The sequence below is a fragment of the Astyanax mexicanus genome, chromosome 19 (genome assembly GCF_023375975.1).
Source record: "Astyanax mexicanus isolate ESR-SI-001 chromosome 19, AstMex3_surface, whole genome shotgun sequence".
In the NCBI taxonomy this organism is placed as follows: Eukaryota; Metazoa; Chordata; class Actinopteri; order Characiformes; family Acestrorhamphidae; genus Astyanax; species Astyanax mexicanus.
This window is the reverse complement of record NC_064426.1, coordinates 6,364,921-6,379,423: the sequence shown is the minus strand read 5'-3', so window position 1 is coordinate 6,379,423 and position 14,503 is coordinate 6,364,921. Positions and strand designations below refer to the sequence as shown.

General features: G+C 36.9%; 1 protein-coding gene and 1 long non-coding RNA gene across 2 annotated transcripts in view; both read left to right on the top strand.

Moving 5' to 3' along the window:
* fbxl16 (F-box and leucine-rich repeat protein 16) overlaps positions 1–7,899 on the top strand; it is a 47,312-nt gene extending 39,413 nt beyond the window's left edge. Inside the window, exons 3-6 of the mRNA XM_022675820.2 lie at positions 1,209–1,717; positions 3,721–3,805; positions 3,978–4,041; positions 5,009–7,899. Coding sequence (XP_022531541.1) covers positions 1,209–1,717; positions 3,721–3,805; positions 3,978–4,041; positions 5,009–5,157 — 807 coding nt within the window. The 3' untranslated portion in view covers positions 5,158–7,899. The remainder of the gene's footprint in view (positions 1–1,208; positions 1,718–3,720; positions 3,806–3,977; positions 4,042–5,008) is intronic.
* Positions 7,900–9,562: 1,663 nt separating this feature from the next.
* On the top strand, positions 9,563–12,934 carry LOC125784352 (uncharacterized). The gene is made up of 2 exons (XR_007427138.1): positions 9,563–10,473; positions 10,504–12,934. It is a non-coding gene; the product is annotated as an uncharacterized LOC125784352 (long non-coding RNA).
* The last annotated feature ends 1,569 nt before the right edge of the window (positions 12,935–14,503 follow it).

The window sequence follows — 14,503 nt, the reverse complement described above, 5'->3', positions numbered from 1 at the left end:
AGCGATTGTTAATCATAATATATTTACGGTTACAAAGAATGTAGTGTACAGTGTTTGCTGTCAAGTTATTTTCTGTCCACAAACTGTCCACAACTAAGTGCAGGTAGAGCTGTACTGATATAAAAATAAACATTTGGCAGAAGGCCTAATAGTGATAGTTGTTTAAAGGTTTTTACTGATTTTGCCATATTGTGACCACTGAATAAATTAAATACCGTATTTTTCAGATTTTAAGGTGCACTATCAATAAATGTCTATTTCCTGGTCTTTTTTCCTCCATAAGGCACACTGGAAAATACAGTAGTAACAGGGCTATTAACATTTTTCCTTATAATTTAGCAGGTCTGATTTTTAGGACAATGTTACATATTGCTCCTTTAAGTAAAGCTTAGCTAAGTAAACAAAACTGTAATTCTTAAAAAAAAAACATTTCAAATGAGTGCTTTATTTGGGTGAGTAAAGCACTTCTGTTTATTTACAGTAAGCTTATATTTCCATTATTTTAGTGCGGTTAGCAGCAATGCTAGCAATGGTAAGCAGTAGCGCTAGCCATGGAAAGCACTGCTAACGCTAGTAAATGCTGCCTGACAGCGCTACACCGAAGAACCCTGAGTGCTATAGCTAGCGCTGCGGTTAGCGGCTAATGCTAATACAGCTCCAGCCTTGGTGCTGGAAAAACTTTACTAAAACTCACCCTGTGCTTTAGTGGAGTGGCTTTACTGCTCCTTAAAGGAGAATTCCGGTGTAAAATTGACTTTTGTTGTAGTAAAACATGATAAAAAGTATTTACCTTTGTTGAATAGCACACCTCAGCTCTCCCACAGCGTTACAAGATTCAGAATGTTAACAGTTTGTCCAAACACCCTTCAGACTGGGACGGGGCATGATTTGCCCTAATAAACTGCTTTTTCCACTGTTATCCAGCTCAAAGTAGCTCCACACCTCCTTGCTAGAATCTGGAGACCCCTGACATTTAAAACGAGGCATTAATAACTTAAAAAGTGCACAAGAAGCTTATTAAAACCACTGTTTACATCCTATAACGCTACCTTCAGCTCAGAGCGCCACCATCACTGAACTGAAAATAACATAGATATGTATATACATAGACTCCGCATAGCGTAGCACCTAGCACCAGGAGACAATCTATGTGAAGGAACACAGAAATATATCTGACCATGCTTCTCTGTGTTTGTGACCTCCTGCAGGTGATGCTGGAGCAGATGCAGGGCCTGATGCACCTGGAGCTGTCCGGCTGCAACGACTTCACGGAGGCCGGCCTGTGGTCGAGCCTGAACGCACGCCTCACCTCACTCAGCGTCAGCGACTGCATCAACGTGGCGGACGATGCCATCGCCGCCATCTCGCAGCTCCTGCCCAACCTGTCCGAACTCAGCCTGCAGGCCTACCACGTGACGGACACAGCCATGGCCTACTTTACGGCCAAGCAGGGCTACACCACCCACACGCTGCGGCTGCACTCCTGCTGGGAGATCACCAACCACGGCGTGGTGAACATGGTGCACAGCCTGCCCAACCTGACCGCCCTCAGCCTATCGGGCTGCTCCAAAATCACGGACGACGGCGTGGAGCTGGTGGCCGAGAACCTGAGGAAACTGCGCAGCCTGGACCTGTCCTGGTGCCCGCGGATCACCGACATGGCCCTGGAGTACATCGCCTGCGACCTGCACAAACTGGAGGAGCTGGTGCTAGATCGGTAAGTCTTATATCACAGCTGTCCTATATAAGTCTTGTGGGCCTACTTGCTTGTGGGCTTTGGATCATTGTCTTGGTGCATGACCCAACTGTGCTTCCTCTCAAAATCTAGATACAGAGCAGAATTAGAACTTTCCTCAATGGTTGATGTGAGATTTCTAGGAATTTGTTTAAACATGGTCACTTCATGCTCCTTTATTATCAAGATTATATCTGAATAAAGCCAAATCACTTAAAAATGCAAGTGTAAACACACCCATGTCACATTTTTATAACATATACAAATCAAATATTATTTAAACCACTTTAGAGAAGGTTGCCTGAGACTCGTTTAACCACCTTATAGCAGTGTAAACACAACATCTGTTTTACCTATTTCAGTACAACTTATTTTACGTATTGACTAATTTACGTATTTAATTTACACAGCAATCAGATTTCAATCTGACTAACCAAAGATTAATTTGACTACTAAGTGTCAATAATTAATTCTTATCAAGCTTCAATCCAGATACATGTGAAAAGTGACCAGATGTGAAGAGGGTCAAGGTCCTGATGCTGCAAAGTATCAACAAACCATCATGCTCCCACCACCATGCTTCACAGTTGATTTAAATTTCTTCTAAAGCAGTGTTAGATGTCTTGACAAACTTGTATTTACATTCGTCTTAGTTGGTGATGGTTTTTGGAAGTTGAGTCATGAGCAAAGCTGAAGAAAGAAACCAATGTTAAACCTTAGTTGTATTTATCTTCATAAAACCAGTTTTGAACACCAGTAGCATTTATATCAGTCACTAGAGTTTCTGTCAGATTGTCAAATTTCACTATAATTAATTTCTGTAACTAAGGTCGACTGTGTCTAAGATCAACTGTAGTTTTTTTGTATTTGATTGAAAACAGGCAAGGACAGAGGATAGGCAAGTGAAAGAGGATATTTTTCTCCCAATGGTAAAAAAGCTGATGATAAAGCTGGACTTTTGTCCGAATATTAGCTGTGTTGTAGTGAACTGGTTAAAGAATGGCTTTATGTGGCCCAGACCCTGACGCTCAGCTAATTCTACAAAACAGAATGAATGGAACGCCACATAGCAAACTGCACTGCAGTCAGAAATAGACTCTGCTGTGTCAATAGGACTGTATTGTCCTGTATTTGTATGTATTGATCTATTGAAGTTGTTATTGACAACTGACACATTCTGTACAAAGTGACTAACTACAAGTACATGGTTTAAATTGTTGCTTTTATTATATATTTAGTATGTTTAAATTGTTTACACATGTAAATATAATCAAAATATCACAAATAAATAAAAGAAAAGCACAAAAACATCTTTGTAAATTACAGCAGAGGATACTGACCTGAACATTCACGCTGTGAAGGTACACCAGCAGCTCATTTAAGGGAAGAGCAATGTTATCGGATTCTTTATTGTGTTGTTGTTAATGTAAAAGCTAGATTTGCGTCCGTATGGGTGTGTGTAAGGATAGAATTGGGCATTGGGCAGCTAACTATTATCAGGGTTTTAATAAGTCAGTGGCGCACCTTTATTGTCCACCGCCAAGATAGAAACACACCAGAAATTTACCTGACCATACCTGAACACACTGACTGTGTGAGCATCGCAACACGACTTACGCAAGGTATACAATTGGTGTATAATATGTATTATTGTATCCTACATATATAAATAAATCTAATGAACCAGCAACCAGAGCTTTTATTAATCCTGTAGTAAATTCCAGCTCACTGATCTATTATAGCCGTAAGCAGCTTTTCCCAGTTCAGTAAAACTCTCAGAATCTGACAGGTGATCCAGTCTCTAGAGCTAATAGTCTAATAATTGCCATTATTTACAGAGATTATTGGAATGATCAAGGGGAGCATATGGCAAAACAGAAGCTTATTTGTATTACATTACAGTCAGGCTGCTTGTTCTGAAATCACTGTTAATAATATCTTGTTGTGTGTGTGTGTGTGTGTGTGTGTGTGTTTGCTATGTTCAGGTGTGTACGGATCACAGACACAGGCCTCGGGTATCTCTCCACCATGTCCTCACTGCGGAGTCTATATCTACGCTGGTGCTGTCAGGTAATTATGCTCTTATTACGGTTTATAAACATAATAATACACTATAATAATCTTTATTATAGTCCACAGAGTGTGATGGTTTTCAGTGTTGTCCAGTTGTGTAATGATTTGTGTGTGTGTGTGTGTGTGTGTGTGTGTGTGTGTGTGTGTGTGTGTGTGTTTTGATTTACAGGTGCAGGACTTTGGCTTACAGCACCTGTTCGGCATGAGGAGCCTGCGTCTCCTCTCTCTGGCAGGTGGGTGGGCTTTCTAAATCATTTTGATACAGTATATTAGGTATATATATATATATATATATATATATATATATATATATATATATATATATATATATATATATAACATATCACCCATCTCATTTCCCATTATATATCTACTAGAGACAAATTAAATCTGACCAGTATTATTTATTTTACTTTAATCCTGGACATATGGAGATATTTAAAGTGCATTATTATTACTATCATGACATTCTGGATCATTGACTTCTGTTACAAATTTGATAAAATTCTTGTATTTTTTTAATATCTTACTTAGGCGTGTGCAATATTATATTGTATGTAATATATATATATATATTTTGTTTCTTGCAGTGAATAGTGTATTTTTGAAATAATTTTTTTACATTGTCATATCGCCAAGAGTGTAGTTATCGTGAAAATACCATGAAATATCGTGATATTATTTTAGGGCCATATCGCCCTCCCCTAATATATATATATATATATGTATATTGCTCATTTCACAAACAAATATAGTAAAAAAGGTCTATATCTATGCTGTATATAAACTTTTACAGTATGCTGCTCCATATATATATATATATATATATAAATATATATATATATATATATATATATATATAGTTTAAGATCCATATGCAACTGTCATCTGTGCAAAAACAGACAATAATGCTATTACTGTGACTGTGACTTTTTAATACATAAAAATAAAACAATAGTTATGCTTTGGACTAAAATTGACTTGGTAAAGAAAGAAAAACAACTCTGAAAATAATAAGAGGCTATTTAAAAAAGATGAGTTTCTTTACCAAATTGAATATAATCAAGAGGAATATGGATGATCACAGGCCATTCAAGTTTTTCAAAAGTAGTGTGTAAGACTGGTGGAGGAGAACATGCCAAGGTGCATGAAAACAGAGCCTCAACCTCAGTGTGTTTCCCTCTCATTTCTCTGTGTTAGGCTGCCCCCTGCTGACCACCACTGGCCTTTCAGGCCTGATCCAGCTGCAGGAGCTGGAGGAGCTGGAGCTGACCAACTGCCCGGGCGCCACGGCCGAACTGTTCAAGTACTACTCCCAGCACCTGCCGCGCTGCATGGTCATCGAGTAGGCGGTGCCCGCCGGAACCTTCATCATCACCAGAACCTTGTCCTTCAGACGAACGAATGAACGAACGAATGAAAGAGCGAAATAAAAACAGACTGATGATTTAATCCCACTTCATCCTGAACCCAGCGAGGGGGAGCGAAATGAAATGAAACGAAACGAATGCAAAAAACAAACGGATGCTAAAGGAAAGCAAGTCTTCGACGAAGCAGCAGAGGAGGTTGAGCTAGAAGGGGAGGAGCTTAAAGAGCTTAAGGAGGAGAATGTGAGCGGAGAACAGGCCTCGACTGATGCGGAAGGGAAACGAAAGGGGGGTTAGAGGGTAGAGGGGGTCCGAGAGAGGCTAGAACCTTTCATTCAACGACATGACACTCGTTCAGCCATCGATCAGCCTTCACACACACATGTACACACGTGATACACACCTGAAACATTAAGGAAACTCCAACAGAACTGAGGCCGAACTGCGAAACGGCCCAAACGTCCCGTATTTCCTCCTGTAATGGTTTCTTGTCTTTTTCTTGAATTGACAAACGAGCGTCGCCGCCTCTCTGCGTGAGCTGGCTCTCTGAACTTTGGGAGAGGGAGCACGAGAGCACAGGAAGAGGACCTGGGAAAGAAAACAGCTACTGAAACAATACCTTACGATACCTTACGATACGATACAATACAATACAGGGTTTCTTTGCTATTGTACAGCAGCGTCCTTATCCACACTGGTTTCAGCGCAGTGGCCTGTCTACGTCTCTATATCAAGAAAACAGCGGAAAAAACGAATAAAAAAACTAAACAAACAAAGGAGACAAACAGACACATAAAGCAAATCTATTAGGAGACGAACAGCCGTGTAGAGTTTCGAGTTTCGCATCAAAGCTGCACGCCTACTCGCTTATTGTCATGCGGTTTCTTCTCGTTTTTCCTTTTGGAAATCTTATTTTTTTAAGTATTTTTTGATGATGATGATGACGATGATGATAATGATGATGGTGGTGATGATGATGATGATATTGATGATGATATTGATGATGAGGATTACTGTGAATTTTTTGGTGAGTGACCAAGGTTTCAGGACTTTGAATAAAACAGGCATCCAGGTACGACGAAAGCACGACACAGAAGGCTATCCGTTACGAATTTTTATTTTTGATTTTTGTTTGATTTTTGTCCAGAAAGTTGATCTTTTACGGACATTTGCGGATCATTTTCGATTTTCCAGATTACTGAACTTTAAAAGGGGGCGGGTTTTCATTGTTTAAAAGGCATTTCGGGGTAAAAAGGGACTGACATACTGTACATACAGTAGATATTCCATTGAAGCTTGGCCTTTTTATGAATCCTGTTTGGTTTTCTCATTCCATTTTGGTGTCAGTTGATATTAGTGACTCGTGTGCAGGTTTCAATATTAGTCCTCTGCTACGTGAACTGGGGGAGGGGGGTGGTGCCCTGCTGTCGTCACCGCCGCCTTCGCCGCTGCTACTGTTGGACCAGATAAAGGACACACTTACTGTGCATTGATGCCTATTCGTCACCAGGCCAAACCCCTCTGATGGTGGACCCAACACGTGGTGTCTATTCCATTGTGATAGACTTGAAGAGCCTTTTTTTGAATTTGTACACGTAGCGTGAACATTAAGGTCTTAGCCAATGGGTTGACAGTGCAGAAATTAAATAATGAAAAACTCCAGCATGCTTTAAAACTTACCTCTTCACAACAGGGAGCCAGATTCACAAAAGTGTTTAAGAACAGTTCTTAAAAAAAAAAAAAAAACTTTTTACATAACTTATTGAGAAAATTACTTACATTTTTTTTTGGTTTGTTTTTAACTCTTAACAGTTAACAGTTGGTATTTCTTAAAAATGTCCTTAACCTTGAAAGTCTTGGAAGATCAGCCTCTAGTGTCTTAAGAAAATTGTAAGAAAATATATGGAAAACTTCTTTAAGGACAATTGCAAATCAGTTGGGCCTCATTCTTAAATTGGATTTTGAGGAAACCCATAATATAAATCTACATCCAATAGAAGTTCTCATAATTTAGACAAATCCCAGATAAGAAAACATTGGGGAATATTCTAAAATACTCGTAAAACAATGTGGGCTCTAATAATATTTTTCTTCTCAAGTACAGTTGATTAATAAGGCCTATTCTTACAAACCTCTTAGTATCTGGTCCCAGCTTCGTAATATTAGTTAAATTTAACTATGGGTTAAATTTAACTAATTTCAATGCTTATTTAAACTTGAAACAAACATAAAAAACACAATTTAAAATAAGTATACAGTCAGAAATGGCATAACATCCGTTTCTTTAAATTTAGTAATTCATTATCGTGCACAACTTAAATAACAACATTTGATAATATTGAACAAAGAATGCTAAGCAGTAAAGCTAATTTTATACCAACATACACCTTTATAAGGTTTTTTTTTTTTTGTTTTATTATGAGAAGTTATATTAACCCATGGACATGAATCACATTTGTAATTTACTCCAACGGGTTATTTGGGCATTTGCTGAATATAGTCAATAAACATTTATGTAATACAAAACTTCCATACATTACGTTGAGTGATGTTCTTGGGTAACATAACCTTAGGGAAAGTGAACACAACTGTAATTACATTATTGCATCCAACTAATTTTTTAAATATACATGATATATTTCAGATTTGACTAAATTTAGCAACTGCCCATGTATTCTTTTCTAATGACCGACTTCCAAAATGAACATAAAACACTGACATTTCTGTCCATGGTAATTGATACAATATAATACAGATGCAACAAATAAAAAGAGATGAGGTTTAAAGACACGTGGAGTTTTTTGATTTTAAACAAAACTGAAAATAACACTCTATATTACTCTTAACCTACCCAGCACTGTTTCAATAAAAAAATAATAGAAATGCTAGTGCTGTTAATTGAAACTACATGCACTCTAGATTGAAACATTGTTTTATTCATTTGAAAAAAACATCTTCAGCTAAAATGTCATGTAGTTTCAATATACAGCTCGTATTTACATATTTAAAGTCTTTTTAACAAATAGTGGTGGGTGGGTAAAGATCCTACATCTCCTTTTCAATGCAGTAACAATGGCACTAATGCAAACTGCAACCTATTTAACCCCAGCCTCCACCATCTCCCCACCACCACCACGGTTTACAGTGCGTCTGTGTTGCCTACCTCAGGGCATCATGGAGGACATGCTCCATACACAGGGATCTATACGAACTAGAGAAAGCCTCTATTTCTAGCTTAGCGCAACCGCTCCCGCCTGCCCGTCTCAAACCGCGCCCTGCGTCCACTTGTGGGACAGTTGTGCAGACATTTTTTCTTTTTGAGTTTGATTGATTTGATGTCCTGCACTGTTTCCTGCACCAGTTTCCAGCGTGGTGTACACACAGTTTTTCTTTCTTATTATTTTGTACAGTTGTGCTACTCCCATCATCTGTAATTGGATTGTGCTGTTGTTTACAGTTGTGTACTGTAGATACTACTAATAGTGCAGAGTTTTAGCACTAACATCTGAAGTTTTCTATCCTGAGAGACAGCATTACCTATTCTAAATTCAGTCAATCAGCGAAGCCAGCGTGGTTTGGTGTTCATCATTAGCTTCTTGAGCTTAGAATGTTACCGCTAATGTTGCTAACACACACTACAAGTGAACGGACTCGCTAATCTGCTAATCACACTGATGCTTCAAACCTTAACCTCTTAGCAAAGTCACAAAAAACATCTTCAGTAGGGCTTGCTGTAAAATTTAAAAATAAACAAAACAGACGTGTTTCAATGTTTTGTTCATATTTAAAAAAAAATATACAATATATGTGCCCTAAGACACATTAACTATTTGGTTTAATTATAATGAAAACCTGTGTTGGATTTAACTCTTTAATGTCATCACCAAGAAATAAAGCAATAGGATAATTCGATTTTTTAAAATATATTATATATTAGTATATTTTTTTTCTTTTTAAAGACCCCTCAGTTTAAAAAATGTGCATCTCTCTAAAAAAAATAGATGACTTTGTATTCTGTTGTAAAAACAGAATACAAACTTCTATTGTGTCTGTTGTATAAAGTTACATATTTTAACGAAAGTTACACTTATCAATGAACGTCTATTTTCTGGTCTATTTTTTATACATAAGGTGCACAAGATTACAAGGCACATTTTAAGCGACAATAGTAAGGAACAAGGGTGTCGCCATGTTTCCCTTCTATTAGAGAAGCTGTGGGACGTGTCTAAGTAAACAAAACAGATATTCTTTAAAAAAAGAAAGATCATTGGATGTTCATCTACACAGATTTATATCCTGAAAACTGTTTATTTGGGCGAGTAACACGCTTCCTTTTATTTACATTAAGCTTAGAATTCCAATATTTTCAACAGTGCGGTAGTAGCGCTAGTAAATGCTGTCAGACAGCATTACACTGAGGAACCATGAGTGTTCTGGTAACCCAGGGCGCTATCAGCTAGCGGTTCATCCCACTTAGCTTGTTTTAACATTAAACATGCAGACTACAGTCCAACATACTCCCCTCTGAATGGCGAAAGAGCTAGCAGTGCGGTTAGCGGCTAATGCTAATACTTCTGAAACTCCTGTATTTTAAGTGCACCTTATAGTGCGAAAAATACGATAATTATATTAATATTATATTAAAACCTCTGAAGCTATAAACAATGTATAAATGAGAAGTACTATTGAAAAACACAGAAATCTAGCTATTGTGGATTTTTAATAACCTAGAATATTTAAAGTATTTAAAGAGTTAAGCTCTACACCTTTTTTATTTGATATATTGACTTAAATGTGCTCTGCCAAACTGTTAAGCAGAATTTAAGGGGTTAAACAAGTTTAAACAGGTATTCAAGCATTAATTTGCTGATTAGATTTTGTGTGACTATTGATTTCTAGTCTATTAGCATTAGCTTCATTGGCATCTTAGCTCCAATACTAATGTAAACAAAGCAATAGGCTAATAGGCTAACTGCCTACTGGACACCAAACACGTCCTACAGGCTGATTGACTGTATATTAGATGAGGACATGAGGACTATTTGAAGGTTCAAGCAACTATTTATTAAGAGGATTCTGGGGGTTGTTGTTTTTTTAGCAGTGAGAGTTTTTAGCCTGTGTTTGAAAGCAGCAGCAGCAGGAGCTCCTGGGCTAGCTACCCGCGCTAATGCTACAGAATGATTGATAATATGAAGCCTTTTTAAGCTGGAGTGAAGTGTGGTCAAGCTTTTCCTCAGGCTGATCTGAGGTTTTGATTATACCCTGTGATCTGCACCCTGAAGGCTGTGGGCTTTACAGGTCAGAAACTGAAGGCTGTGGGCTTTACAGGTCAGAAACTGCATGATGATTATTATAACTTAAGCCTGTTTGCTTGGGGACGCCTATTTTTATTTTTTTTCTGTATATTTTTTGTTCATTCAGTCATTCCTTAGAGGTCAGAGAAGTCTTAACCCTTTCAGACCCTGCATCCGTTACAACAGACATCATGTATTTTCTTTATTTTTAAATTATTTGATGCACATAATACTATTTAAGAGCTGTTGTCCATCAGAATAGACCAGGAACCAGCCGATAAACATGAATTGATAAACATTGAACAGTAGCTTGGCCCCACCCACTGCACTCGAAAAACAGTAGTACTAGAGCCATTTAGGAAAAGTAACATTTTTACTAATTTAATTTGATCTAGAACACTTTTAATCAAGTTTTTTACTGTTTAGGGATGAAAATAGGAAATAAAAATGTCAATATGAAATATTAAATATTACACACAGGCCTCCAATTAAATGGAAATTAAGTTAATTGGATTTATTTGCTATATATATATTTTATTGTAGAATATTAGAGTCTTCTTTTCTGTGATTTACAGACAGAAAACAGCATTCTTGCTCTTTTTGTTCCATCACTGGAGATAATTTAGGTCTGAAAGGGTTAATGCTTCCTACTGAAAACCCTCTTCAAAATAAAGGTCCTGAAAAGAGCTTCTTTGCAGCGATGTCATAGAAGAACCACTTTTGGTTCCAATAAGAACTTTCTAAATATTAAGGGAGAATTGATTTTTCAAAATGTCTGCATATTACGATCACTAAAAAAGTAGGGCTGGACATATAAAGGAAAAATATTAAAATATTAATATAGAAACAACAAACAGATTTTTAGATTTTTTAGTTCTCAAAAAACTGCTGTTCTTCATCCAATTAAACAGGACCAGTTACAGTTTTTAAGTACTTAAGCTTTTAGGTACTGGGGATAAATAACCACAATATGCTCCAAAAAAGTGTATTGTGTAGCCTCATAACAAAACTAAGTGTATTACAATCCCTAACTGAATGCATTCAACTTTTGTATTGATTTAGTGGAAAATTGTAAAGAAATGTTCTTAAAAAAATTTAACAGCAGTGGTAAACAAGGGGTTTAAATGTCTACAACAGAAATACGGCCGTAGTATTAATTAAGAAAACATCTCCTGCCTATTGAGTGCTTATATGTAATGTATGTTTTAACAATAAAATTATGGCAAATTTGACAAAAAGTTAACAAAACAGACAATTTAACAACCATTTGCATGGACCTTTCTACCTTTCTGAATGTAATGATTCCCCCAAGCAATGATTTACAGAGTCCAAGCACATATTAGCCCAGTTAGGCTGTGTTCAGTTACAAACTATATGTAACTGTGAGATGTAACAGCATCTGACATCATCATAAATAAGTGCATTTGTGCATATTTAATGTAATAACACCTTTTTTTTTTTGTAACGTTGCTTCTAATGTAGGCCTTATTCAATGCATCAGACATCTGATTTCTTTAATTCCCATCACCAGTAACTGTAATTTTAGGTTTATCAGGAAGTTGTATTTCACACTAAACCAATCAAATCTAATGTTTTGAGTAATATTTAAGAGAGTCTGACTTTGTGTATATCGAGTCGATTACGCCATGCAGGAATTTTGAAAGATTGTTGGATTTTTAAAGATTTTCCTTTCAGGCTTTCCTTGAATTGTACATCCAATCCGAGAAACACTTGGAAACCTTGATTTTTAACAAAGTGCAGGTCACAGGTTTCTCACGTGCACATTTAGTGTGATTTCTTTCATTTTGTTGCGGTTTTAGCAGTTTAAGATCCGTATTTATTTGCATTTGCTACGTGTTTGTTGGGCGGCGGGGGGTTAATTTATTGAGCTGGTGCACATATTTATTTATTTATTGACTCGAAGAGGACTGTGTCATGTTGTTTTGAGATGTTTATTTGATTGCGATCAAATAGGAAAGAGCAGGGAGAACACGGGAGTCGCTTCCGAACGGCAGGGTTTGACCGTCATTGTCCTGTTTTTTTTTTTTTGTTTTGTTTTTTTTTCTTGGCCGGCAGATGAATTGGAGCTGTTTGTTTGTTTTCTGCCGAGACTGCGGAGATCTTTGTCACGAACGGCGAGCCTGCCCACTGCTGGTTGGCACAACTCTGGTGATGTTACAGCTGGCAGAGAAATAAAAGAGTAAAAGGGTTTTTTGGCCTCAGAGAACCGAAGCTGTGCTGGCCCGACTCGCCCTCGTGTCCGTGCTCCTCCGCTGGGGGTGTGAACCTCTGATTCGAGTGGATTGTGATTGAGTGCGTTATGGAATCTCACATTTCACCAAGCTTCAATTTTATTTGTACAATTTGGAAATATTTATAAAAATACACTGAATATACAAATGTACATGAAGGGACTGTTTCCACAGCCGAGAAATAAGACAATAAAAATGACATACTGAAAAAGATTTTCATTCTTTTTTTTTATTGGTTAATTTATTTGTAAGTAGACTGTATGTTCTTTATACTGTATTTTTTTCTATTCTTCACACTAGAAGGTGCACCGGATTATAAGGCACATTTTATTGTAAAATACTAGTAAGGAAGGAACAGGAATGACGCAATCAATGTTTTCCTTATAAATTAGCAGGACTTGCCACTGGGTGGTGAGACCTGTAAAGCTAAGCTAAGCTAAGCAAACAAAACTGTTATTCTTTAAAAAAATCATTCAGACAAGTAAAACTAACGCTGGGTATTAATCTACACAGATTCCTCTTCTGAAAACTGTTTATTTGGGTGAGTAAAGCACTTCTGTTTATTTACAGTAAGCTAACAGTAGGATTTCCATGTTTTCACTAAAGCTGGAGAATTAGCATTAGCATTATTAGCTAACCGACAGCCCTACAGTGAGGAACCCTGAGTGTTTTGGTAAGCCAGGGTAATATTAGCTAGCGGTTCGGTACCACATAGCTTGTTTTAACACTGTAAACAAACAGCGCTAGCACTGTGGTTAGCAGCTAAGGCTAATGCTGCTCTAACAGTACCAACCGGGGTTAGCAGCATGCTACACAGGCTGATAATACTCACCTCTGAACGGCCAAAGAGCTAGTGCTTACTGCGGTTAGCGGCTAATGCTAATACTGCTGGAGCACTAAACTGAAACTCTTGTATTACACTGTACTTATTTTTGGGAAAAATAAAGGATTTTAAGTGCACCTTACAGTGCAAAAAAATACGGTTTGGTATATTCAATATGTTCAATATAAGAGAACACTTTATTTGAAGTCTGCCTGCAAGCAGACATGTGGTAACATTATGTATATTAGCACCTATTATAAAACAACATTACATGAGTGAGACGTTTTGGACAACTTTGCCAGATGATGTAACATATTTATACAGAAATTATACAAAAAAAGTACTGTAGGGGAGTAACGGTACACATAAATCAGGTAAAATATGGCAAAAACATGGAAAAAACAAATATAGTTTGGCTCTTAGAGGGTTTGTGCATACCAATACGATATAAAAATGATATCACAATACTGTAGTTCTGCGATAATATATATATTTTGCAAGACGATACTCTAAGAAACTTCACAGCATCTGTGTTACTGAACAGGATGAAATGCTAAGTAAATAAATAAGTAAATACCAGGAATTATGCGTTTATTGGTCTCCGTTTTACAGAAATTCACGACCAATATTCTTTACCACAAGATTACCATATTAATTTGATTATAGCACCACCATGTGGAGTAATGAAACAGTAAATGTATCTGTGTGTATTTTATTTCATTTGGTGCATGCAAATATAATCCACTAGAGGGCAGAAAACATATATTTTCTTTTTTGTGTCATTAATATTTACTTAATTGTTACTTATTTTTCATAATTTGTATACATTATTTAATTAATTTTGAAGACATTAATAACTAATTAATTTAGAATACTGACAAACTCAAATTCTGTATGTATTAAATTGTGTATGAGACATTTTGCTTTAAAGGGTTAATTGATGGCATTTAGATGTTCCT